We start from the raw sequence: 22115 nt of genomic DNA, 5'->3' as shown, positions 1-22115 counted from the left end.
TTGAGGAGTGTGAAATTTGCTTTAGAGAAGTTTTTCACTGTGGTTTTCTGGGCAGGGGGTGGGGTCGGGATGTGAATATCCAGTGAGATTAGTTTATGGTCTGATCTTACCAGTGAGGGATACACTTCTGGTCTGGAGCATAGAGTCCCCATGTTGGTGATGATCAGGTCCAGTATGTTTTCCCCTCTTGTGGGAGTGGTAACAAGTTGTTCCATAGCATTTGAGTTTATAAATTCTAGAAACCTTTGGGCTAGGGTGTTGGAGCTAGAGTAATGCTCCCAGTCTATGTTTGGAAGTAATGGCTTCAGAACAGTGTATTTAAAACAACTTTAATGTTGTTGTGTCTTTTGGCTTTTCCCAGTTAGGGGTCACCACAGCGGAACTCTGGTCTGCTAATGATTGGTAGTTGATTTTTATGTGCCGAGTTACCAGCCCTGACGCACAACCTTCAATGAAGGTAAGCCCATTCACGCATGTCTCCACGCAGAAGACGCTCTAGCTGAGAATCGAACTGGACAGCGTCTTACTGTGAGGCAACAACGCTACCGCAGCACCACCACCGCGGGTTAAAACAACTTTAATAATACCCAGTATTTAAATAACCACAATGATCAATGTAAAAACTGTAGCTAAAACAGGAGAGCAAGCTAAGGGAACCCAACCATTAGAAGGAGATAGTCAATACAGCTTCTACAGAAGTCACACTAGTTGGGGAGGGAACCAACTATGATCGGGGAAGCTGTGGACAGCTGATAGGCACCATATTGCCACCAAAGAGATATGTCATTTTACCGCAGTTGTGTGATACTAATATCAAGCGAAGGTGAAGCTGAAATGTCTTAAGTATTCAAAATGGTGGTAGAGTCAGTCATGAATAGAGAAAAAGGATCACTCCTTCCAACTGTCAATTGAAAGAAAATGGAGGGAATTTATAATAGTGGAGATCGAGACATAGAGAAAGTCAGCCAAAGACTGAACTGTCAGAGCTCAGAAGAGGACTGAAAAGAGGCAGTCTGTGGCTTTAAGAGTAGCCTGGGAGATTGCAAAGAGAGAAGGCTTGGGCCTGGTGAAAGAAAAGAAAATAAACATTTCCAGGAACTGTTCTATAAAGAGGAATATTCCTGCCTGAAGGATGTATGAGTTCTTGTTATAAAATGTGCTGTGCTGTTATGCTGGTATACAAAATTATTGCAAATCTTTAGGACGGTTATCTGTTGAAGAAATGATCAAAAGGTGACTTAAGTTCATTGTCTTTACTAGAATTTTACTGTACTGCAATTTGAGAAAGTGTTTTGGATAGTTTGTAGCCTTTGGTTCCAGTGAACTGCAAATCGCAAATACTGATGAACAGTGTTTTCTGCATGCAGTAAGTATTAGAAGAGAGACATTTTTCTTACTTTAAATTCAACACTACCATTTAAACAGTCATACTGAACACTTCTCCCAGAACAGCACTTAACTTTCTGATGACAGAGGAATACTTGAAAGTACACTTTCCCTAAAGAATACTAAACAAGACAGAAGTGTATCTAAAACAAGGAAGCAGGTCATTGTCAAATCACATTACTATAGAACATGTAGGCCTGATAAAGATGCATATTGATGTAAAACAAAAATGCAAACAGAGTTGAGTTCGCAGAAACATTTGGCATAAGTATTGTATGTCTTCACTCTCATTTAAAAGCTGCTGCCATACTAAAGGTAAAATGGAAACCCAGATATTGCAATACAAGCTGTTCTGTCTTTGTAGTGACAGATTAACGGCATGGATCTCCTAAGAATTTAAAGTTAGACTGCAAATCCATGGATGTACACAAAACTCAAGGTATGCAGCAGAAGCCATGCATCAGAAAAGCAGCCAAGTATCGCAAACCGAGCTTCATGGGAAATTACTGGGGAAAAATGGTGGCAGACTAGTAGGAATAGCAGGTAAATATGATAAACCATAAAGATGCAATATATCACAGAGATTACCACAAACTTTTATATTATGCACTAGAAGACTGCAGGAACAAGTATGCCGGTTAATACTACTTTGGTCATTTTAAGCACTACTTTAGAAAGACTGATTTTAGTTCACGTTGCACTCATTTTGTAACTGCTCTCTAAACCTCCTGGAGAGTATTGTTTAGCTAGGCTGAACAAAAGCTAGCAAAACCAGGAAAAAACAATACAAGAGAACAATGATGCAACTCCTGTATCTCCAGTTTCCATGGTCACTGGTCAAAATGTCCAGACCAAGGGTCTTTCTGTGCTGTTATGAGGTTTGCCCAATAGAACTGTTTCAAAGGAGAGAATATTTAACTACCCAATGAGTGATGAGTGGTGTGATACTGCTTAGCTGTCCAGATTATCACAGAATGTCTAGATTTTTGCCTCATTTTTTCTGTTTCTTAGAAAATTTGTGGTTTTATGACAAATCACTGGGGTTGAAGCAACTAAATTATGACAGATAATTGAGTTTCAGATTTCATATCCATGCTAATGCCAAACCTGTTCTAACAACTTTGTAGGTTTATAAGAGCAATATTTAAAATATGGCCCTGTCCTGGGGCCTTTATACCCCTATTGCTTTTGGCTTTGTCCAGACTTCTTGCACTAAGAGGTTGAGAGGTGTGGCTGGCACACAGTTGATTGTCCAGCTAGACTAGTTTCTACAAAGTAGGACTTCATACTGAGTAGGATTACCCAGTTTTGGTTTAGGCACATATAGAATTAATAAGGTATTAGACCAATATTTTATTTGTAGTCCATTCTAAAGCTGAAAATTTTCAAAGTACAGTCCAACAGGAATTAGAATGAATAAATGTAAATAACTTCAATGATGGCAGTGAGTGCTTATGACATTACACTGTCGCCTCACATCAAGAGGTTCCCTGGTTCAATTCTCAGCTGAGGTGCCTTCTGTGTGGAGTCTGCTTGTCCTCCGTGTTTGTGTGGGTTTCCTTTGGCTGCTCCAGTTTCCTTCCACATTCCCAGGACATGTAGATGGATTGGATACTAAACCGGCCATAATTCTGAGTATACATGTGTGAGGTGTGGAAAAACCGTGACAGGCTTGCCACCTGGCAGTGTAAACCTTGGCTCTACGCAAGGGCACTGTTGAAGTGACACTCTGACCCCATATGCAAAAATGGGGAAAAGGGGTTATGGATGGATATGCTACATGCTTAAAGAACATGTTCGAGATTAAAATGCTCTGGGTTAAGAACACAAGAAAGAAATGCAAATTTACTAGGAGTATTTTTGAATTTTATGGATGGGGCCATGGTGGCGCGGCGGTTAGCATTGCCACCTCACAGCAAGAGGTTCTCTGGTTTGATTCTCAGCTGGGATGCCTTCTGTGTGGAGTCCGCATGTCCTCCCTGTGGTTGCGTGGGTTTCCTCCGAGTGCTCCGGTTTCCTCCCACATCCCAAAGACATGCAGTAGGTAGATTGGACACTCCAAATTGGCCCTAGTTGTGTGTGTGTGTGTGTGTGTGTGTTCTGTGTGGTGTTGCGCTGGGCTGGCAACTCGACACCATAAAACCCCACTGCCAATCATGAGCAGAGAGATGATCCACTGTGGTGACCCCTAACTGGGAAAAGCCGAAAGAAGAAGATGGACTCATACCAGGAAAATGGCGTATACTTAACTTTAACAATATGGTTATAAAGAAGACATGACCTCCAGAAGTGCAGCCTTTTACTTCTAGCAATTGTGCAAGATTCATTAATGCCTCTCCAAAAGTAATACAGCCACTAAAGCCATCAAAAGGAGAGGCATAGTTATGGTCAAAAATAACTTCAAGCAACACATTTTAGCAGAGTAGAATGATCTCCTTTATTGTCATAGAAAAAAAATATATGTGGAAGAATGAGCAATAAAGGTTCTTTCTCCTCGAAGAAAGCAACTGTAATCATTTTTATACTATAAAAACCTTCTAACCAAACATTATCCATTAGTCTATATCCACTGATCAATTAAAACTAAACATCTCTATTTTGCTTACTAAGGAAAATCCTTATCAGGCACAAGTTCTGATCTTTCAAGTTGGAACTATTCATGTTACTATCTACACTGGCTCTTAGAAAATATGAAGGCACTGGAGGAAAATTCAAGACAGGCCTAAGCTCTCAGGATCCATCTTGAAATATAGATACTGCTTCTAATGGAAACATCATATAAAATACTACATGGTTTCCCTTATTACACTTCTCTCTTCTCAGCATCCTAACAAATTAGATATTTGTAGCTATAAGTAAAGTTTCTGTATACAGTTTTCAACCAAAAAGATTACTTTAAACCCTTATGTGCTAGTATATTACTCAAATGTAGATAGGCTTTAAAGCAGCTATAAATCTAGAATTAATACTTTTATTTGTAATTTTATGGACATTAATGTACAGTATTCATAGTTGAGAAGTCATATGGAGTTGTATACATAAAACCCCATATCCAAACCTTTGATAATAAAAAGCTTGCTAGAGTTTTGTTTCAGGGTTTTGCTTTACATAGGAACATTGCAAGATAAGTGTTTGTCAGGGCACCAATCAAATGTGAACAAGTAATGAACAGGACATCTATAGTAACTAAGGAATACTTCAGTTTTATTGTTCTTGTTGCATGTAGTTGCTTTAAATGGCAGTTGAATCTTGTACAAGGAAGTGTTGGTAGGTAAAGACACTGGCCATTTGTTGTTTTGTAATCTTATTTTAATACAGTAGATGAAATCCTATGCATCCATTTACACTTAAAATATCTACAGTGACACCCCTAGGCAAAGGTTTCTTGTTTGCTGTAGTCCCACTCCGGTTTTAAAATGAACTTTTGAAGTGATATGTGCAGATAGCATGCATTTTGTCTGCACCTATTTTACTGTCTTCAGTCTATTATTCATTTTTAATTATTTTTTCAGCTCTGTTTTATCAAGGTGTAGTATGTATTTATGCTGTAACCCATTATACTTTTTGCTTTTTATTTTCATTAACCTAAGCATCACTTACTTTTGTGACTGAATTGAAACCTTTTAATTTATCAGACATATGAACAGTGGTTCATTGACCAGGTTGGGGTAAGAGGAAAGTCAATTTGTTTGTCAGACTGAGTGTTGCATCTGACTCCAGGACAGTGCAACCTCAGACTTATTATATCTAAGCTTAGTGGTATGTGCCAGGCAAGTTCACACTCACCCACACACACCCATCCATAATGCCCAATGTATTTTTTTTCTTTTGGAGAATCATGATAAAGCAAAGTTTGTTTCTTAGATTCAAACCTTCACCAGTAAAACGAGCCTTCACAATGGACATGCAAGCACACAAAAAAATGTAAAAACAAAATTTGTCTGATTTGCTTTATTGCAAAAACCTCTAGTGCCACAGCCTCACTGGCCTTTGAGGAAGTACTTCAAAACACAATGTCTTTTCCTGTTTTTTTTTTTTTTGGAAGTACTTCATAGAAGGTCAGGGGGGCCAAGGCACTAGAGGTTTTTGTAATAAAACACCCACAAAAAATGGTCTCAAAACGGGATACTGGGATTCAATGCCAAAAAACAAAGTGGTGTCCTTTATACAGAAATACTCAAGCTACTGCATACACTGACTAACAGAAAGCATTGTAAATGAGACATTTAAATGTTATATAATTGATAGATGAATTGATAAAATTGTGTTGACTAAACAAAAATTGGTTGTTTAGACTATACCAGATGTTCTAAGCAGGACTAAATCCTGACTGTTCTGGTGTGCAAGTTTAAGACTGCAGCATAACCCACACCATAACTGTATGTTTGGCACATACCAAGGAATACACTAGCATTGTAGTCTTTCCTTGCTATGTGCTGAAACTATAGATCACCTCAAACTTGAAGAAAATGCTCCACAGGTACCTCGGTTTTAATAACACCAGGTTCATCATCTGATACAGTTCCTCATTCAACTCTCCTGTGTCTGTGCACATAACAAATGAGACAGTAGCTTAGACAACATATCATACTAATCATTTATCGTCTCCACTTTTAATCATTATAAAGATTTTTAATTTAGATTTACCTTTAATGACTCATCATTTCTGTGCAGTTCCTGAGGACCAGACGGCATCAATCGGTGAAATGGTACAAGTTGATCTGTATGTCACCAAATTCCCATCATTCTGCATAATCAAGACACAGTTGCTGCCGTAAGCCTTTGCTGTCTTAGATGACCATACTGCCACGCCCCCGTATGTGTACATTACCAGGTTGTTGTCAGTCTGCAGAATCAGTTTAGCTGCATCAGCTTTTCCAGCTGTATTGGATGCCCAGAGTACCTTCCCATTCACCGTATAGATGACAAAGTTTCCATCAGTCTTTAAAAAGTAAAGAGTTAGTTGTAAACGAAGAGCTGACAGACAAGAGTTTACATTACATAATTCATTTACTGTGCTTGGGGAAAATCTGAATACAAAAATAACAAGGCCGTTATACTAGTATGGGATGTGCATTATTAAGACTTGTTTTAAAATAAAGAAAATATAGGAATTTTAATGAGTTAATGTCAGAAGTAACTACCACTATCAGAAAAGTTTAAATGCAACTGTGTGTTTTACATAGATTAGTTGGCAAAGAATCCAAACCACCTCAATTGCCTGCTGTCACCTCAGAAGTGAAAGATATTTTAGCTTGATTAGCTCCACATTTTATGAGCAGTGAGCTACCCTGTGAAGGAAACTTATTGTCTGCTGCCTGTATTAGTGATCTCATCCTTTGGTTATTCAAACTTCATGACTGTCGGTAGTGATGAGCACATCTATGGAATGGTTAATGGACAGCTTCATGTAGTGATGAGCACATCTATGGAATGGTTAATGGACAGCTTCATGTAGTGATGAGCACATCTATGGAATGGTTAATGGACAGCTTCATGTAGTGATGAGCACATCTATGGAATGGTTAATGGACAGCTTCATGTAGTGATGAGCACATCTATGGAATGGTTAATGGACAGCTTCATGTAGTGATGAGCACATCTATGGAAGGGTTAATGGACAGCTTCATGTAGTGATGAGCACATCTATGGAAGGGTTAATGGACAGCTTCATGTAGTGATGAGCACATCTATGGAAGGGTTAATGGACAGCTTCATCTTATAATTTAACACTTTACCAGTACTGTCAGGTGCAACAAATTAATACTGCCTTTGCACAAATAAAGTTCCTGTGTCCTCTACTATCACTTTTGAAAAAGACCCCAAGATGCTTATATTCATCTACCTGATCTAGATGCTTCCTCCTCATCTGAAGAGAAAAATCTGTTTTTATTTAGATAAGCAGGACCTTTAATTGGAGGTGTTTACTTTCTTTGAGACACTTGGCATTCAGCAGTGAATGATTCCCGTAAACAGTTGTGACGGCAGTAATTTATGACAAAAGGATAACCATCTTCAAACAGACAATCTTTATTGGTTCCATGGCTAATAAAGTTGAAGCCCTGACTGACCTATTTGGCTAGGTTGGATTGCAGTCCTAAGCACTGGTGAAGTCAACAAGAAAAAGAAAAGTAACAAGGCAATGCCTCCCACTATTTCATGGGGGAGGGCATAGAAATGTGCCAGTGCACTTCGAAGCCAAGGCCAGCCACTGGAACTGGACAAAGAGGCCAATGTCTTTGTAGGCAGAAGCATTCCCCTCACGACAGGAATAACATTGTGTGCCTGTGCCTAGAGCAAAATCCAGCCAACCATAGTTTGATTGCTCTTGCATCTCTGTTGCTGTCCAAGGCCACTGTAGTATTTATAGCCTAGTGGCTAAGAGGACTTCACATCTAGATGAGACTCTCCAATTGAAGGGATATAGCCAGGGTATGCACATATGCACAAGAATGAGATGGTCCTGAGAGGACTTCACATCTAGATGAGACTCTCCAATTGAAGGGATATAGCCAGGGTATGCACATATGCACAAGAATGAGATGGTCCTGAGAGGACTTCACATCTAGATAAGACTCTCCAATTGAAGGGATATAGCCAGGGTATGCACATATGCACAAGAATGAGATGGTCCTGAGAGGACTTCACATCTAGATGAGACTCTCCAATTGAAGGGATATAGCCAGGGTATGCACATATGCACAAGAATGAGATGGTCCTGAGAGGACTTAACATCTAGATAAGACTCTCCAATTGAAGGGATATAGCCAGGGTATGCACATATGCACAAGAATGAGATGGTCCTGAGAGGACTTCACATCTAGATAAGACTCTCCAATTGAAGGGATATAGCCAGGGTATGCACATATGCACAAGAATGAGATGGTCCAGGGAAGAATGGCAGTAATGAGTATGCAGGAGATGTAACATGAGTGATGGGTGATGTCTACCCACCCCCAAAAAATTCTCATATCTTTAACAGTGAAAAAAGTGATGTTGTTTTGTGCCTACTTTAAATGCATTTGACTTGATATAAAGATATTTTAAGATACTATATATGTTTAGGATTCCTGTTGCCTGCCATCCATCGTCCTTGAGTGTAGTATAATGCTCCACTCATTCCCTGCTGGGTGACTGCACTGAGGGATGATGGAACAACTGTTAACCCATTCATTCCCTGCTGGAAAAGAGCCTTTCTGAGCTCATTCATTCTCAGTTTTGGGAGATGACCACAGAGGCAGTAATCAGTCAAGGCTTTTCAGCCTATGACCATAATTCCACTCCCTGGTGGTTGATATGGGCACATGTAACACCACATTGCATTACATTTCCCTAGACCAATTCATGTGTATTTCCATATTAATGTAAGGAGGACTGTCTCAACTGTCTTGGTAGGAATGTAGCTCACATCACCTTCAGGCATTATTAGGCAATAGGATACCCTCTACTTGCTAAGAAGCAAAGAACATGGCTCTTAACTACTCCTACCACGCTAGCTGGATGCGTTGGTAGGTGCATCTCCGCTCCTCCTCCTCCTCTAGCTCTTCTAGCATTTGAGCTGCTAATGAAAACCAACTCACATGGTTGTGGTTTTATCCCTGTATGCCACAGAGTGTTTGATATGAATTAGACCAACAATTATAGCCACTGTCTACACACACAAATATAATGTGTGGATTTATGGTACTGCCCCAAGGTCCACTTCATTTGAACTCTTTCATGTTTCCAAAACTTCATGCTATTGACAAAGTGTAATTCTGGTATTTTAAGCCAAAGATTTATTATTTGTCAGGGGACACTGAACTTTGGATCACTGAGTATTTCTGCTTTTCATGAGGTATGCATGTCTGCAGTTAAGTGATGTTTTGCCAGTTAGGGTTAGTGTAACAGAAAAGTAGGGGATAGATCTAGTTGTTTGCATGTCTGTCTCTCTACATGCACACATGGCTGTCCTTGGCTAACCCATTCCCTCCCTACATTTAATGGGCATGTTCCTGTCTGAGTGTTACTGTGATTATTCCCACTTTGCCCCATACTAGCAACAGCAAATGGCATGTTACCGCTGCCAAGCTTCTTGTAGTGCTGTGCATAACTTGGGATTGTTTCCAGTCTCTATATGCATAGCCATACCATGGCCTATGTATATGGCCATTGTGTTCTCATAGAACAGTGCGGCCACCTGCTAATGGAGATTTGCATGACATGTCCTTGTACTGTATTATCCATGGTGAGCTCCCTAAATTGGCATATACAAGTAGTGACCTTATGCTGTGTTCTGCCATGGTGAGCCCCAAACTGGATATTTACCTGTCATGGCCTCATGCTGTGTTCTCTGTCATGAGTGTGTTCCCTGCTATTGGGTGCCCCCACCAGTTCAGAATTTACATCTTCTGCCATTGGGGTATACCACATCCCCATCTATTGATACTGAGTTCCATGACAGATACACAGCACATTGCAGAAATGTATTTCCAGATACTTATCCTTTATATCTGTATTACAGCTCAAGGTATTCAGTACTGAACTCCTATTCCTTACTTGCTTGTGTTAAGTTAGTCTGCCTCAACATATCCCTGCTTTTTCTAAAGCTAAAATAGCTCTTGCAGAATGGTGGTTATGATAATGAGGTAATTCACCATCACTGCCTCTGAGTCTCTGTTATAACACATTGTACTGTCGTTCCCAGGCAGTACTAGCTTACTCATCCTTGCTTGTTCAGGGGTTAAAGGGACATAGTCACACTATGCTCATGATTGGAATTTTGAAGTCTATATCACTGCTATTTTGTGTCAGTGAAACATTCACTAGTGCACGATTGCTGCTATTGATCATTATGTGATGTGCAAATGTGCAGCCACGTCCATGGGACTGACATTCTACTCATGAAGACCACTACAGTGGCCATAGCTCTACATCAGCAGGGCTCCTGCCTGTTCTAGACAGTACACCATGGCATTTCTGTATCTGCTATATTGTGGCCCATTACTTGTGGCCCATTATAAAGTGGATGCCTGGCATCAGCTTGCCAGGGCAGTAAGTGTGGCATCACTCAGTTTTCTATGTAGTGACTGCATCACTATAGTGACCTGCAGTGACAACACCTTGACATGGCAAAGGCCCTTCTGTTTGAGATACTATAAATGTATCAAGCTAAAATAAAGCAAAAAGTATATATTCTGTTTGGATAGAAAACTTTGAGGAAGCACTTGTCTTGTGTAGTCTAAACGTCAGACTAAATGAACACTTTTCACTTCTGTATACCCTATAATTGACTTGATTTTCCATTCCAACCAGTACTTGTCATGTTAATAAGTTTAAAATATTTAAAAAAACCTTTATAAAACATTTATACAGCATTAAAAGCATTTAAAATATATTATAAACACAACTATTTGGCACTCTGTCATTGTCAAAGCCTGACTATATATTTACTATTTCCTCCTCATTTAAGCTTTCTCCTCCTTAGCTCAGGCTTTATAGTAATTCAGACTTGGTGATATGTCAGCACTCATTTGTAACTGCAGTTGCATTTCTCATTTCTCCATTCCTAGTTCCAAGACTCAACAACTTTCATTTTCCTGAGTAATATCCAACCCCTGCATAAAACTTGCATTGCATATGGCTTTATAGTGCAATTGTTACTATGCTCATTTTTTGACATACAAATGATCTGATTCTTAGACTATCTCCTACTAGTTCTTCCCACATACAATAAATGCCCATCACACTTAACTAAATAACATTTGAATTGCATGTAAAGTATTCATTACAGCCACTTGTTTTCCCTGTTTTTTCCTCCAAATGATATGCATGGTTGAGAATATGTTTTACATAAAGCGTAAAAATGGCAGTTTTGATTTGGCTCGTTTAAAACTCAATTCTTCTGGTGTTTCTAAAATGATCTTGAAAGGACTACCTTTTCAGAAAGTAAACATAAGATAATTTACTATCTTCCACAGGGTTTCATTTGTCCTCAAAATTCATTTCCTACATGCTACCCTTTCTAATTCTCCACAAGCTAATGAATAACCCAAAACAGACTTGACTTTTTTCATCTTCTCTTAATTTCAGTTCATCTTCAGTTAAAGGGTTATATAACTCTCTCCTTTTCATCACCCATTTCTTTTATTATTCTCTCTATGCAGTCTTTCAAGTAACCACTGAGTACGCTGCTTTGAGTGAGGTTGTGCGCTACAAGCTTGTGGTATCTGGTTTGTGACATCTGTATTGCTGTTTAGATTTCTTTCTCCCGCCATTAGTTTTTCAGTTCTGCATATCACTGGGCCTTGGGTTTGTTGTTGTTCATTGTAGCTTGCCTGGATTAAGACCACTTCTGTGGATAAATTTTAAAACAAAAAGAAATCACTTGTTTTCTTTCACAAAGCACCAGGGATATAAACAGATATATTGCCTTGTTTTATTCTAATATTCTTCTGGAATCATTTTCAAGCATTTTAGTGTATTTTTGTTCTTTAAGAATTTCTGAGCCATCTAGTAGGGCTGTAGTTCTGTGGGTCACAGGATTTAGTATCTGATTTCATCTTTGGATTATTACAGTACTGTTTTATCAACTATGTCATTTTAAAATCCTCTGTCTGGTTTCCATCCCTTATAGTAATTGGACTACCAAGGTCCCTGCCTCTCCTTTCATTCTGCAAGATATTTAAGCACTTTTTTTCTGTCCTACTGTATTTCATAGTTCTGTAATACTGGGTACATGCCTAGTCAACCAGTATTCTTGACTTCTCTTTTCTTACTATAAATTGTATCTGGAAACTCCTCCCAGTCTCATATGCTTATACTGATGGGAACTAGGAGATCAAACTGGGAGGGTTCTCCCCCTTATACTGCTAAAATTCATTACCTTTATTATCTTTCTGCCACCTTTGTGCATAGTGTACTACCTACAAGGTTTACCCTTTTTTTCCATATTTCTTTTAAAATCTGGTCATTCTAGTCTAGTATGTAGACCATTCCTACAAATTCACTTAATTAGCATTTATTCAGTACCCTTTTACTGGCATATATACATTTGTGATACTAGTCAGAATTGCTTTGGTTTAAACGACTAGTCAGAGTAGAACTAAGCCATTTCTAGGCCTCTAATTGCTTGTACAACCTTCAACTGTGGTTTGCTATTGGCTGGGGGAGGGGGGGGCTGTTTGAATTTTTGTGTTTCTCTGCTGCCACTTGCATGCATTTGCAAGGTGCTGCTCATCGCACAACAGTCTTAACTGCATACTGGCACAAAGTTAGAATCTTAACTTTTTCTATATAAGCCACTCCATGAAATTAAGTGTATTAGTAGTGAATGAAGTGGCTCATTCTTCATGTGTGGCTTATATTGTTCTTGGAGAGTGTACATGTTAAGCAACTCATAATCTCTTAAATACTATTCCCTCTTCAGTCCACAGCATTAACCAACTAGAACCATGGATCTGCACATTCCAAATGTCTCTATAGCCAGCTTGTTAGAAATGGGCATTCTGAGAATGCAAGAACTGTCTCATTCACTGACAACCACTTGCTGCTTAAGCAATCTGCCACAGTGTGAGAAATTTAGTTATATGTTACTGGAAGCAAAGCTCTCAAAGCCCCAGCAAATAAGGTTGTCAGCACCACACTGATCCAGTCTCAAACACCTCAGTACAAACACAGACTTACATATGCTGAGGCTCTTATAATTAACTAGAAAGTCCTCTTGAATGTAGTTCAAGAAATAAGAGCCATCAGCAGCCTCACAAACATCACAGGCGTCATCCACCATGGAACATACACCTAAGTCGCACTAACTCAATCCAAAAGTCCATAAGGCAAACCAACTCACATACCAATATCCTTGTCATAGACAACTCCATAGTGAGAGAGACAGTTGTCCATGGTGCCAGGATTCAGCACATTAGACATAACTAAACAATAGCAGGATATCATTAAGATATTACTGCTGAAAGCAATGAGCCTTTACCGAAATCTCTACACGTTACAGGCACTACTAATCCTGGAGAATGTGTGTGTGTGTATATATAGATGTAGATATAGCTATAGCTAGATTTATATGCAGGCATCATCACAAAGACCTAGTTGAAGACCAGTGAAAGCACTCCATCAGTGGAGGATTTAAAAACCTACAGGCCCACTACATTAGAAGTAGGCACTAAAGGAGGAAGAGGTGTCTCTACATTTAACAAACTCGCCTCCAGACTCAGACAGGATAACTTGGAATTCCTCCACGTACAAGTTACTGTAAATAAAACCATTTATCATATCTTACTACAGGACTCCCTTAATCTCTCCCTCAGCCTGTACCTCTTACTTAACCAGTATAGCAAACCTGTGTATTAAGCCAAACTCCATTCCTCTAGCAGATTTCAATTATCACACCATCAAATGGGAGAATTATACATTCTTAAACATGTATGCCCAACAATCAGAAATATGAACTCCCTAGACTAGTTGGTCCACCCTTCAACTAGAGGAGATAAAATCCTGGATTTTGTCCCTGCTAGTATGGGACAGGTCTTCTCCCCATGCATTATAACCTCTTCTCTGGTCAAATTGGACAAGTCGGTCATAGTCACCTTAAGAAGCCAGAAATCCTGTCCAATACCTCAGTAATCTGAAACTATACAAAGCCTAATCTGCTAAAAATTAGTGCTTTGATTAAATTCAAAAGCCCCTTCCACCTGAATGATCCCACTGCCTCTGCAGAAGTTCTATGGACCTGTAAATATTTGCATAGATGTATCTGTACCCCAAGAAATACAATGCAAAATTTATAAAAAAAATACATATGGTGAAATCCTAATACAAACAGGAACTAAAATAAAATATAAAAAGATCACTGCATGCAAAAATAACTCCCAAGAAGCCAAAAATATGCTTTCAAACTAAGCAAGGAACTCTGAATCCTGATCAAGTCAACCAAAGCTAGATATAAGGTAAAAATAGCCTCCCAAATGAAAAGTAACTACAAAGCCTTTTCTACCTGGTAGAAATCTCAGAAGAAATGCCCAGCACTGTGCAGAGCTAATAGTAAATGACATTTATTTAGAACCAGGGTACTTGGCTATTAAACCAGCAGATAAATTCAACACCAACTTTTACCACCTTCTGCCTTCCAATGGTCTCTGAATGAATACTCAGCCACCCACCCTCTTCAAATCTCCCATGAAAAATTCTCAAGGTACTCTAAGGCCAAGAACACTGTCTATGGCAGATAAAATACCAGACTACCTCCTGGCTAGCCTGAAACATTTGCCAACCCCCCCCTCCCCCCATAGATGCTAATTAACATTAACCTCAAAATAGGCTTTGTGTCGGATAAATGGAGGACAGCAGCAACCATTCCCTTGTACAAAGGTGGTGATGTAACAGGCCTGTATAATTACAAACCCATAAGCCTGACCAACACCATCTGCAAGACTATGGGATGGTTATGGAACTAATAGGTATACAGGTGACCTGCAGACTCTTGACACAACCCAGTTTGGATTTGTCAGGGGTAGGTCCTGCTTATGTAACCTGGTTGACTGAGTTGAAAAAAGGGCAAGTCAGTGACACTGCCTATCTGGACCTCACACAGCTGCTCTATATGCCACTCCATGCTCAGGCATTATACATAAATTCTCCCAGTTAAATGGTAACCCCCTATGTAAATTATTGATTATCAAACTGGCTCACAAATGGAGCACACAAAGTAAGGGTGGGTGGGTGGCTGTACCTCCACAAAGATCTGTCTCTAGTGGAGTCCCCAGAGTTCAGTCCTTGGGCCTCTTCTCTTTGACATTTACTTCTCCAAGGTCAAAGTTAGTTAAAGGATAAATATAAACTTAATACCATAATAAAGTTTCTCCTGAGGGCACAATGAGCCTACAAGAAGGCCTCTCACAAATAATTGGTGTCAAAAGCATGGACTGAAAATAATTGCCAAAATGTATAACTGTATTCTTTGGCAAGCATAGTTCTTTGTAACCATCACATTGACAATGTCACACTGAAAGCTGATCCCATAGCTAGAGATCTGGAAACCTATGACAATGAAATGTCCTTTGATCACCATGTATCCACTGTTGTAAGCCCTTTTACATTGCAGAGATTATACTGAAGGGTATGTCCTCCTGATCTAAGGAAGTACTGGTTCCTCCATACTTAGCATGCATTGGTCTGATCTAAGGAAGTACTTCATACTTAGCATTCATTGGTCTGATCATAAAATGAGTATAATGCCCCTTTCAGGATGTACTTCAAATGTTTGTTCCTGGATCAGTTTTATTTTTATTTAGCCTTTGACTGTGTTAGGGCCCACTAGCCTAGCAGCTCAGGCCTGAGGTGGCATTCATACTACTAGGGGAAATTTGGCCTGGGTGTTGGGGAACTTTCCATACCTTTTTCAATGGGTGCTGTGGGATCTCCACCTGATCTACCACCAACCCAAGCAGATGGGGCTTTAGTTTAATGTTTCATCTGAAGGATGTGTTTTCTCGCTAAAAATCAATGCCTAAATCATAAAAATGATGCAGACCATCTGAAAGCCTTGTCTACAGAATACTGAGAGGTGATCTCTGTCTTGCTTTTAGAACCTTATCAGACCCTGATATGACAGACCTATTGCACATTCAGATGTCCAGTAGTATCAGAAACACCCAACCAAGGGACCACAATCTCTTTTGCAATATTAGCAAACCATGCTGGAGAGATGGGTATGTATCAGAAAGAATGCCACTTGTATGGTTCTGGCTTCCCATCTACATAAAGCAGAGTACTTATCTTACTCTATTCAGATATAACCTGGATGTACTTATCTTACTCTATTCAGATATAACCTGGATGTACTTCTCTTACTCTATTCAGATATAACCTGGATGAACGTATCTTACTCTATTCAGATATAACCTGGATGAACTTATCTTACTCTATTCAGATATAACCTGGATGAACTTATCTTACTCTATTCAGATATAACCTGGATGTACTTCTCTTACTCTATTCAGATATAACCTGGATGTACTTCTCTTACTCTATTCAGATATAACCTGGATGTACTTCTCTTACTCTATTCAGATATAACCTGGAAGTACTTATCTTACTCTATTCAGATATAACCTGGATGAACTTATCTTACTCTATTCAGATATAACCTGGATGAAATTATCTTACTCTATTCAGATATAACCTGGATGTACTTCTCTTACTCTATTCAGATATAACCTGGATGTACTTATCTTACTCTATTCAGATATAACCTGGATGAACTTATCTTACTCTATTCAGATATAACCTGGATGAACTTATCTTACTCTATTCAGATATAACCTGGATGACTGGATGGTTAACTGCAGATACACCTGTAGTTCCTAATGGATAGGGGAAACGTGCAAGTACACAACATACATGTCATTGGAGATGCATATAGGAAAATATAATGGCTAATTGCCATGGGAATGCAGGGCTACGCTTACTAATATCCTCACAGATCAATAGCTTAAGTACATGTGAGCCAAGGGCAACTTTGTGATGTCTTTTTTTAAGCATCTAGGATGTGCACTTTAATATAAAAAGTTATTGTTAATAAAATTCAAAGGAAGAACATAGCTAAGCAGTGTCTTGTACTTAACTGTACATCTAAAAATGCATATTCAGAATTTTTCATTTTGAGCTTAAACTGCAAAGCTCTCAACATGTTATGATTTTTATTAATATTTTGTCCATCCCTCCATTTTAGTAAATAAGTTGTCAAATCTGAAATAGGTTACGCAAATTACATTTTTACTAAACTAAAATTACCCTTTTCCCACTCGGCCATTGCTAGCTTAGCTTAACTGATTGCCATTGCAAGGCTTTCCTTCTGTGAACGTGTTACGCATAAAAATATTAAGCATAAAAGACTGCTGGACTCAGAGGGATTAAAAAGCTGGCCAACATCTTAGGCTGGGTCAGTCACATGTACCAGTACCACATCAATAAACAAAACAAATTCTGGATGTGCTGTTATCCAAGGTGGGGACCCACTCAGGATGTTGAGATCCAGGTATCTTAAGTCAACTGGGATCACACCAATGGATGTCTCAGATTGGGGAAGGCTGGGATTATCCAAAAGATGTAAAAGCCGCAGCAGGAAGCTGAAGTGGGAGTAGTATGGCAGGCAAGCAGAGGGGCTGTGCAGAAGGTGAAGGCAGCAAAGGCTCAATGTCAGGATAAACGGCAGGTGGTGTCAAAAATGGGGAAGAAAGTTTAATATCGCAGAAGGAAAGGGATAGACGGAAGGGAACTCTCCAACACCTGGGCAGGCTTAGCAATGATTGGTGGGAACACTTACAAGACAAGGAAACGCAGGGAAAACTGTCTTCATTATTCACAAGGAAACATACCTCTCAACCACTTAGCACAAAAATTGTGACAAAGCCAAAAATAATGGGGGGACAAATGCCCAAAACAGGTGCAAACTTTAAATATTGCTCTTATAAACTTAGAAAGGTGCTAGAATAAAAGGTTTTGTGCATGCATTTTCTGACAGATATGAAGTCTGAAACTCAAATATGTCATTATTCAGTGACTTCAGTCCGCACTGATTTGTCAGCAAACCACAAATTTTGAGGAAAAAATGGGGGTATATAAGAAAATTGAAAGCAGGTTGCTATGGTGGGAGGATAAAAGGTAGAGTGGGGAGAGCAGTGAAGAGCGAGGATGTGGAATTGGGGGTAGGCCCCAGCTGCCCTAAGGATGGATAAAGGACAGGCACAAGATGGGTTGCCCCACAGGGTTGTCAAGAATGTGGCTAGTACACTATTGAGCTTTTATTAAGATCTTCAGCAGACTGATTTACAGAGTAAGGCCTAAGAATTGGTAGCTCACATGAGTCGTAATCTAGTGCAAGCAGCAAGCAAAAAAACATGGGGAACTAGACCTCTACAATAACAAACAGCATGAATTGAGGCGTTATCAAACAGATCCACTTTACTGACTTAGTTAAAGGACAGCTAAGAGGAGTAGCCTATGACTTAGTCTATCTGGAGTTCAACATTCTTTTAATTGGTCATTAGAATCGGATACTAGGAAAATGTCAGAAGTCGTTTATAGGACCAAGACTGAAGTGTATTGCCACATAGTTGAATGATGGGAAGCAGAGGGTCATGTTGAGAGAGTTCATATCAGAAATAAGGACAATTAGCCCTATATTAAGATATCGTATTTGTCTCAGACATATCTAATGAAATAGAGTGCATAACATGTGCTGCTAACATAAGATTAAGGTCAGTGAACACTGGAGGAAGTCTTAGAGTCTTGGAAAGGAGTTGAAAAACATGACCAAGTGACTAGAAAGGTGGCATTTGAAGTTTAGTGCTGATAAGTTCAAAGCATTGCACATGAGTTACAACAGCCTTGGTATCAGCTATGTGTTTGAGGAGGTAGAACTCATGGAAAACAGCAGAAAAATTACCTGAAATTGCTCTCACGTGGACTGTGCTTCAGAAGTAGGGTGAAAGGCAGGGCAGCCAACAGAATTCTGGGTTGCATCACGAGGTCCAGAGATTCCAGAAGCAAACAGTTTTCCTACACTCTACAGGCCAAAGTCAATCCACAGCTGGAGTATGCAGCACATTTCTGGAGCTGGTACAAGGGGTGACATCAAGCTATAGAAAGGAGCCTACAGCAAAGCCCCTAGAAGTGCTTAGCTTCAGCTCCAGTTTCTCCTGACCACTACTCACTTGTACCCGCTGGGTGAGACTGCCTTGACAGAAGGAAAGGAAGTAGGGAGAGCATAAGTGCCAAGCCTGTGTCCTCCCCATAGAGGCCATCGTAGCAGGTTGAAAGTATATATGAAGCCTTGGGTTTTGGAGGTGGAGTAGAGGTAAAGAGTTGTCAGTATTTTATACACTATTCTGTTTACCAGGGGATTTCTGGCATACTTTTCCCAGCATTCTGACTGCCTTTGGAAGGCCTGGTTGGGTAATGAGGAATGCCTCTCAAAATGTGCCCACCTTGTGTCCTAGGAAGACCACACTTCCTTGGTCCTTCCATATATGTACCCAGCAGATGGTTCCAAGATCTGGATCGCACCTGGGCTTGAATGGCTATTTGCCCATTCCAGCACAGACCATCCCCCACCTCCAAGATGGACATTCCCATGCCTTGTGTCAGTTCCATCCGATGCCCGAGCCAAAAAATCAAACTTCAGTCCCCTGGACCATGAACAGGGTTTTAGATCTTAAATAGATAAACAGGCTGGCAGAAATATTTTTTCTTGTTGAGGGTTAACCTATGGAACATACAAACGGAAAGTGCATCAGAGAGTGACTTTGTGGAAGATTTCATGAGGTGATGGGAAAGAAAAAAAAGCTGACTAAAGGAAAGAGGATAGTTACAATGTAAAAAATACATTAAGACAAGACTTAGGTTGTCTCATTATGTCATCAAGCAAATGTAATGTAATGGTGCTATTTGTGCTACCCATGAATTCTAGTGAATTCTACATGACATAAATCAGCTTATCTGTGTTGACTGCAGCCATGTTGGAAAATTAGTAATTATTCTGGTTTTAAATAATAATCACTTTTGCCTCAAACTTTACCATCATTGCATAAAAGGTTAATGGGTCAGTAATAATCCAAGTCTTGATTATGCCTCTAAACCTTAATAAAATGTTGCAAATTTCTTAATACCAGTTCATTTTAATGTTCCTGCTTGTGTGACTTCCACTAAAATGTCTAATAAGGGATGTTCAGTTTGATTGCTTCAATCCCGGAGATCCACACTAGCAATAATACCTTACCAGGCTGGCTTGTTCACCTTGAGTTATGCCAGCAATAATTTCATCCTTGATTTCAAAAGGGGGACTATCACAAAACACCTATGGTGTATGTTGTCATTTTGAGGCATTAGCTCAACTGTTAAACATTTCAGGAAGGTAGCCAAGGTACTTTGTTGCAAAATAAGCATTGTTCATTGTCCAGAGTTCCTGCCATTCAAAGAATGCAATTAGGTGTGCATGTACAAAGGACTGTTTATTTTTCTTAATATGTTAAGTGTAAATTATATTTTATATTGTAGGCCTTTATTCCAAAATACTTCTCTATAAATGATCACTTTACACTGAGCAAGTGTTTCAGAATCTGATCCCTGTATTAAGCCTGTCTATAGATAGACCTTACACCAAAATAAGTCAAAGTCTTTTAGAATCAGGGCAGACCTATATTGAAAGCATCTCTTTTGGATTCTGGTCCATAGACTGTAGACACAGGAAATGAAATATCTTTAGCCCTTATTTTCATTTCCTGCAGTGTGGTGACCATCCTCACAGCGTACCTTTCACGTTATGGAGTATATGGCCATTATCATGTACATGCTTCATGTATGCGAAGCAAAGATATTCATTTAGCAGCATTGCTTTTTCAATATCTTTCTCTCCAACCCCAGTCACACTTTGACTTTTTTCCACCAATGTATCCTTAAGTTATATCACCATTTCCAATTGAACTAATGATACTCCCAGAGCCATAACTAGAGTAATGCAAAGGGGCAGCTGCCTTAGGTAAAAGCTGTTGGGGACAAATTTGGCATATTCTGATGAGGAACAGTTGCACTACTGCCATTCATACAATAGGCTGCAAGTGACATTGTGGTTGGTTTCTTTAGTGACTCTCAGTACTGCATCAGCTTGATTTGTGTGCTGGTAAGTGCAGCAATTACATTTCAGTGGAAGACTTTGTTTGTTTTCTACTTGAGGAAGGCATGTCATCAACTTAACTCCAAGAAACTCAAACTGGCACCCAGCAAATAAATGTTAAACCAAGACATCAGGTACCACAGAAAAGGAACTCAGTATAGCCTTGCAGTTCAAAAATTGAGCTGGTTTAATAGTCATTTAAAAAGCATAAATACATTTAAAATCACAGCATTTTCATCTTGTTCAGTCAGACTTCATCAGATACATAAAGCTTCAGTTAAACACACACACACACACACGCACACTATATATGTATGTATATATATATATATATACACACACACACACACACACACACACACACACACATACACACATACTTCAGAGTATTCCACCAATTAAAACCACAACCAATAAAAATGCTCAATTTTCCTAACTGATTACCTACTTGAACTTCTCTTTAGGGCTAGAGGGTATCATGATAGCCGTATTGTAGAAAGAAAAAAGAGGTTGCAGTGGGTAGAAAGTCAAAGATTTAAACCAGTACTAGGTACAACAGAGGAGATTCTGCTGGGCATACAGCTACAGAGGAAGTGAATTTTGGTAAGGCATTAGTTTTAGAGTTTAATGCCTGTGCAGGACATATGAGAAAAGTAATTGAAAGTGAATGGGAAACATTTCTTAATTTTACTGACTTAGAGGAATGTAGCAACCAACCCCTTAAAGTCATCTATAGGAATTCACAACATATAGTGTTTATTAGAAAATGCTCACAAAAATGGAAGTGGTGATAAGAAAAGGAAGAGAACATATAAATGTGGAAGATGTTCTCTGTGTACTTGCATATCTAACAAGGAGAGAATATTCTTACCAAGTAAGAATAAATGGATAGAAAATGCCCAATTTTACAATTGTGAATCAAATGGACTGATTTACCTAGCTCTGTGTGGGGAATGTGAATCCTTCTATGTCAGAAAGATGGACAGAAAATTGAGGAGAAGGATCTATGAGCATTATTACGATATTCAAAGTAAGAGTCTAATGCTCTTTACAAACACACAGCATA

General features: G+C 39.2%; 1 protein-coding gene across 2 annotated transcripts in view; it reads right to left on the bottom strand.

Annotated features, from left to right (window-relative positions):
- The window catches only part of LOC122790312 (mannose-specific lectin-like), a 55237-nt gene that overhangs the window by 17121 nt on the left and 16001 nt on the right, over nucleotides 1–22115 (bottom strand). For both annotated transcript variants that reach the window (XM_044057830.1, XM_044057828.1), the window contains exon 3: nucleotides 6034–6328. In XM_044057830.1, the coding sequence (XP_043913765.1) occupies nucleotides 6047–6328 (282 nt within the window). In that variant the 3' untranslated portion in view covers nucleotides 6034–6046. The remainder of the gene's footprint in view (nucleotides 1–6033; nucleotides 6329–22115) is intronic.

This window comes from Protopterus annectens, chromosome 16.part0 (assembly GCF_019279795.1).
Source record: "Protopterus annectens isolate FY-2018-M chromosome 16.part0, PAN1.0, whole genome shotgun sequence".
NCBI classification, from domain to species: domain Eukaryota; kingdom Metazoa; phylum Chordata; order Ceratodontiformes; family Protopteridae; genus Protopterus; species Protopterus annectens.
Note: the sequence above shows the minus strand (reverse complement) of the source record. Positions and strands in the feature narration are given on the sequence as shown.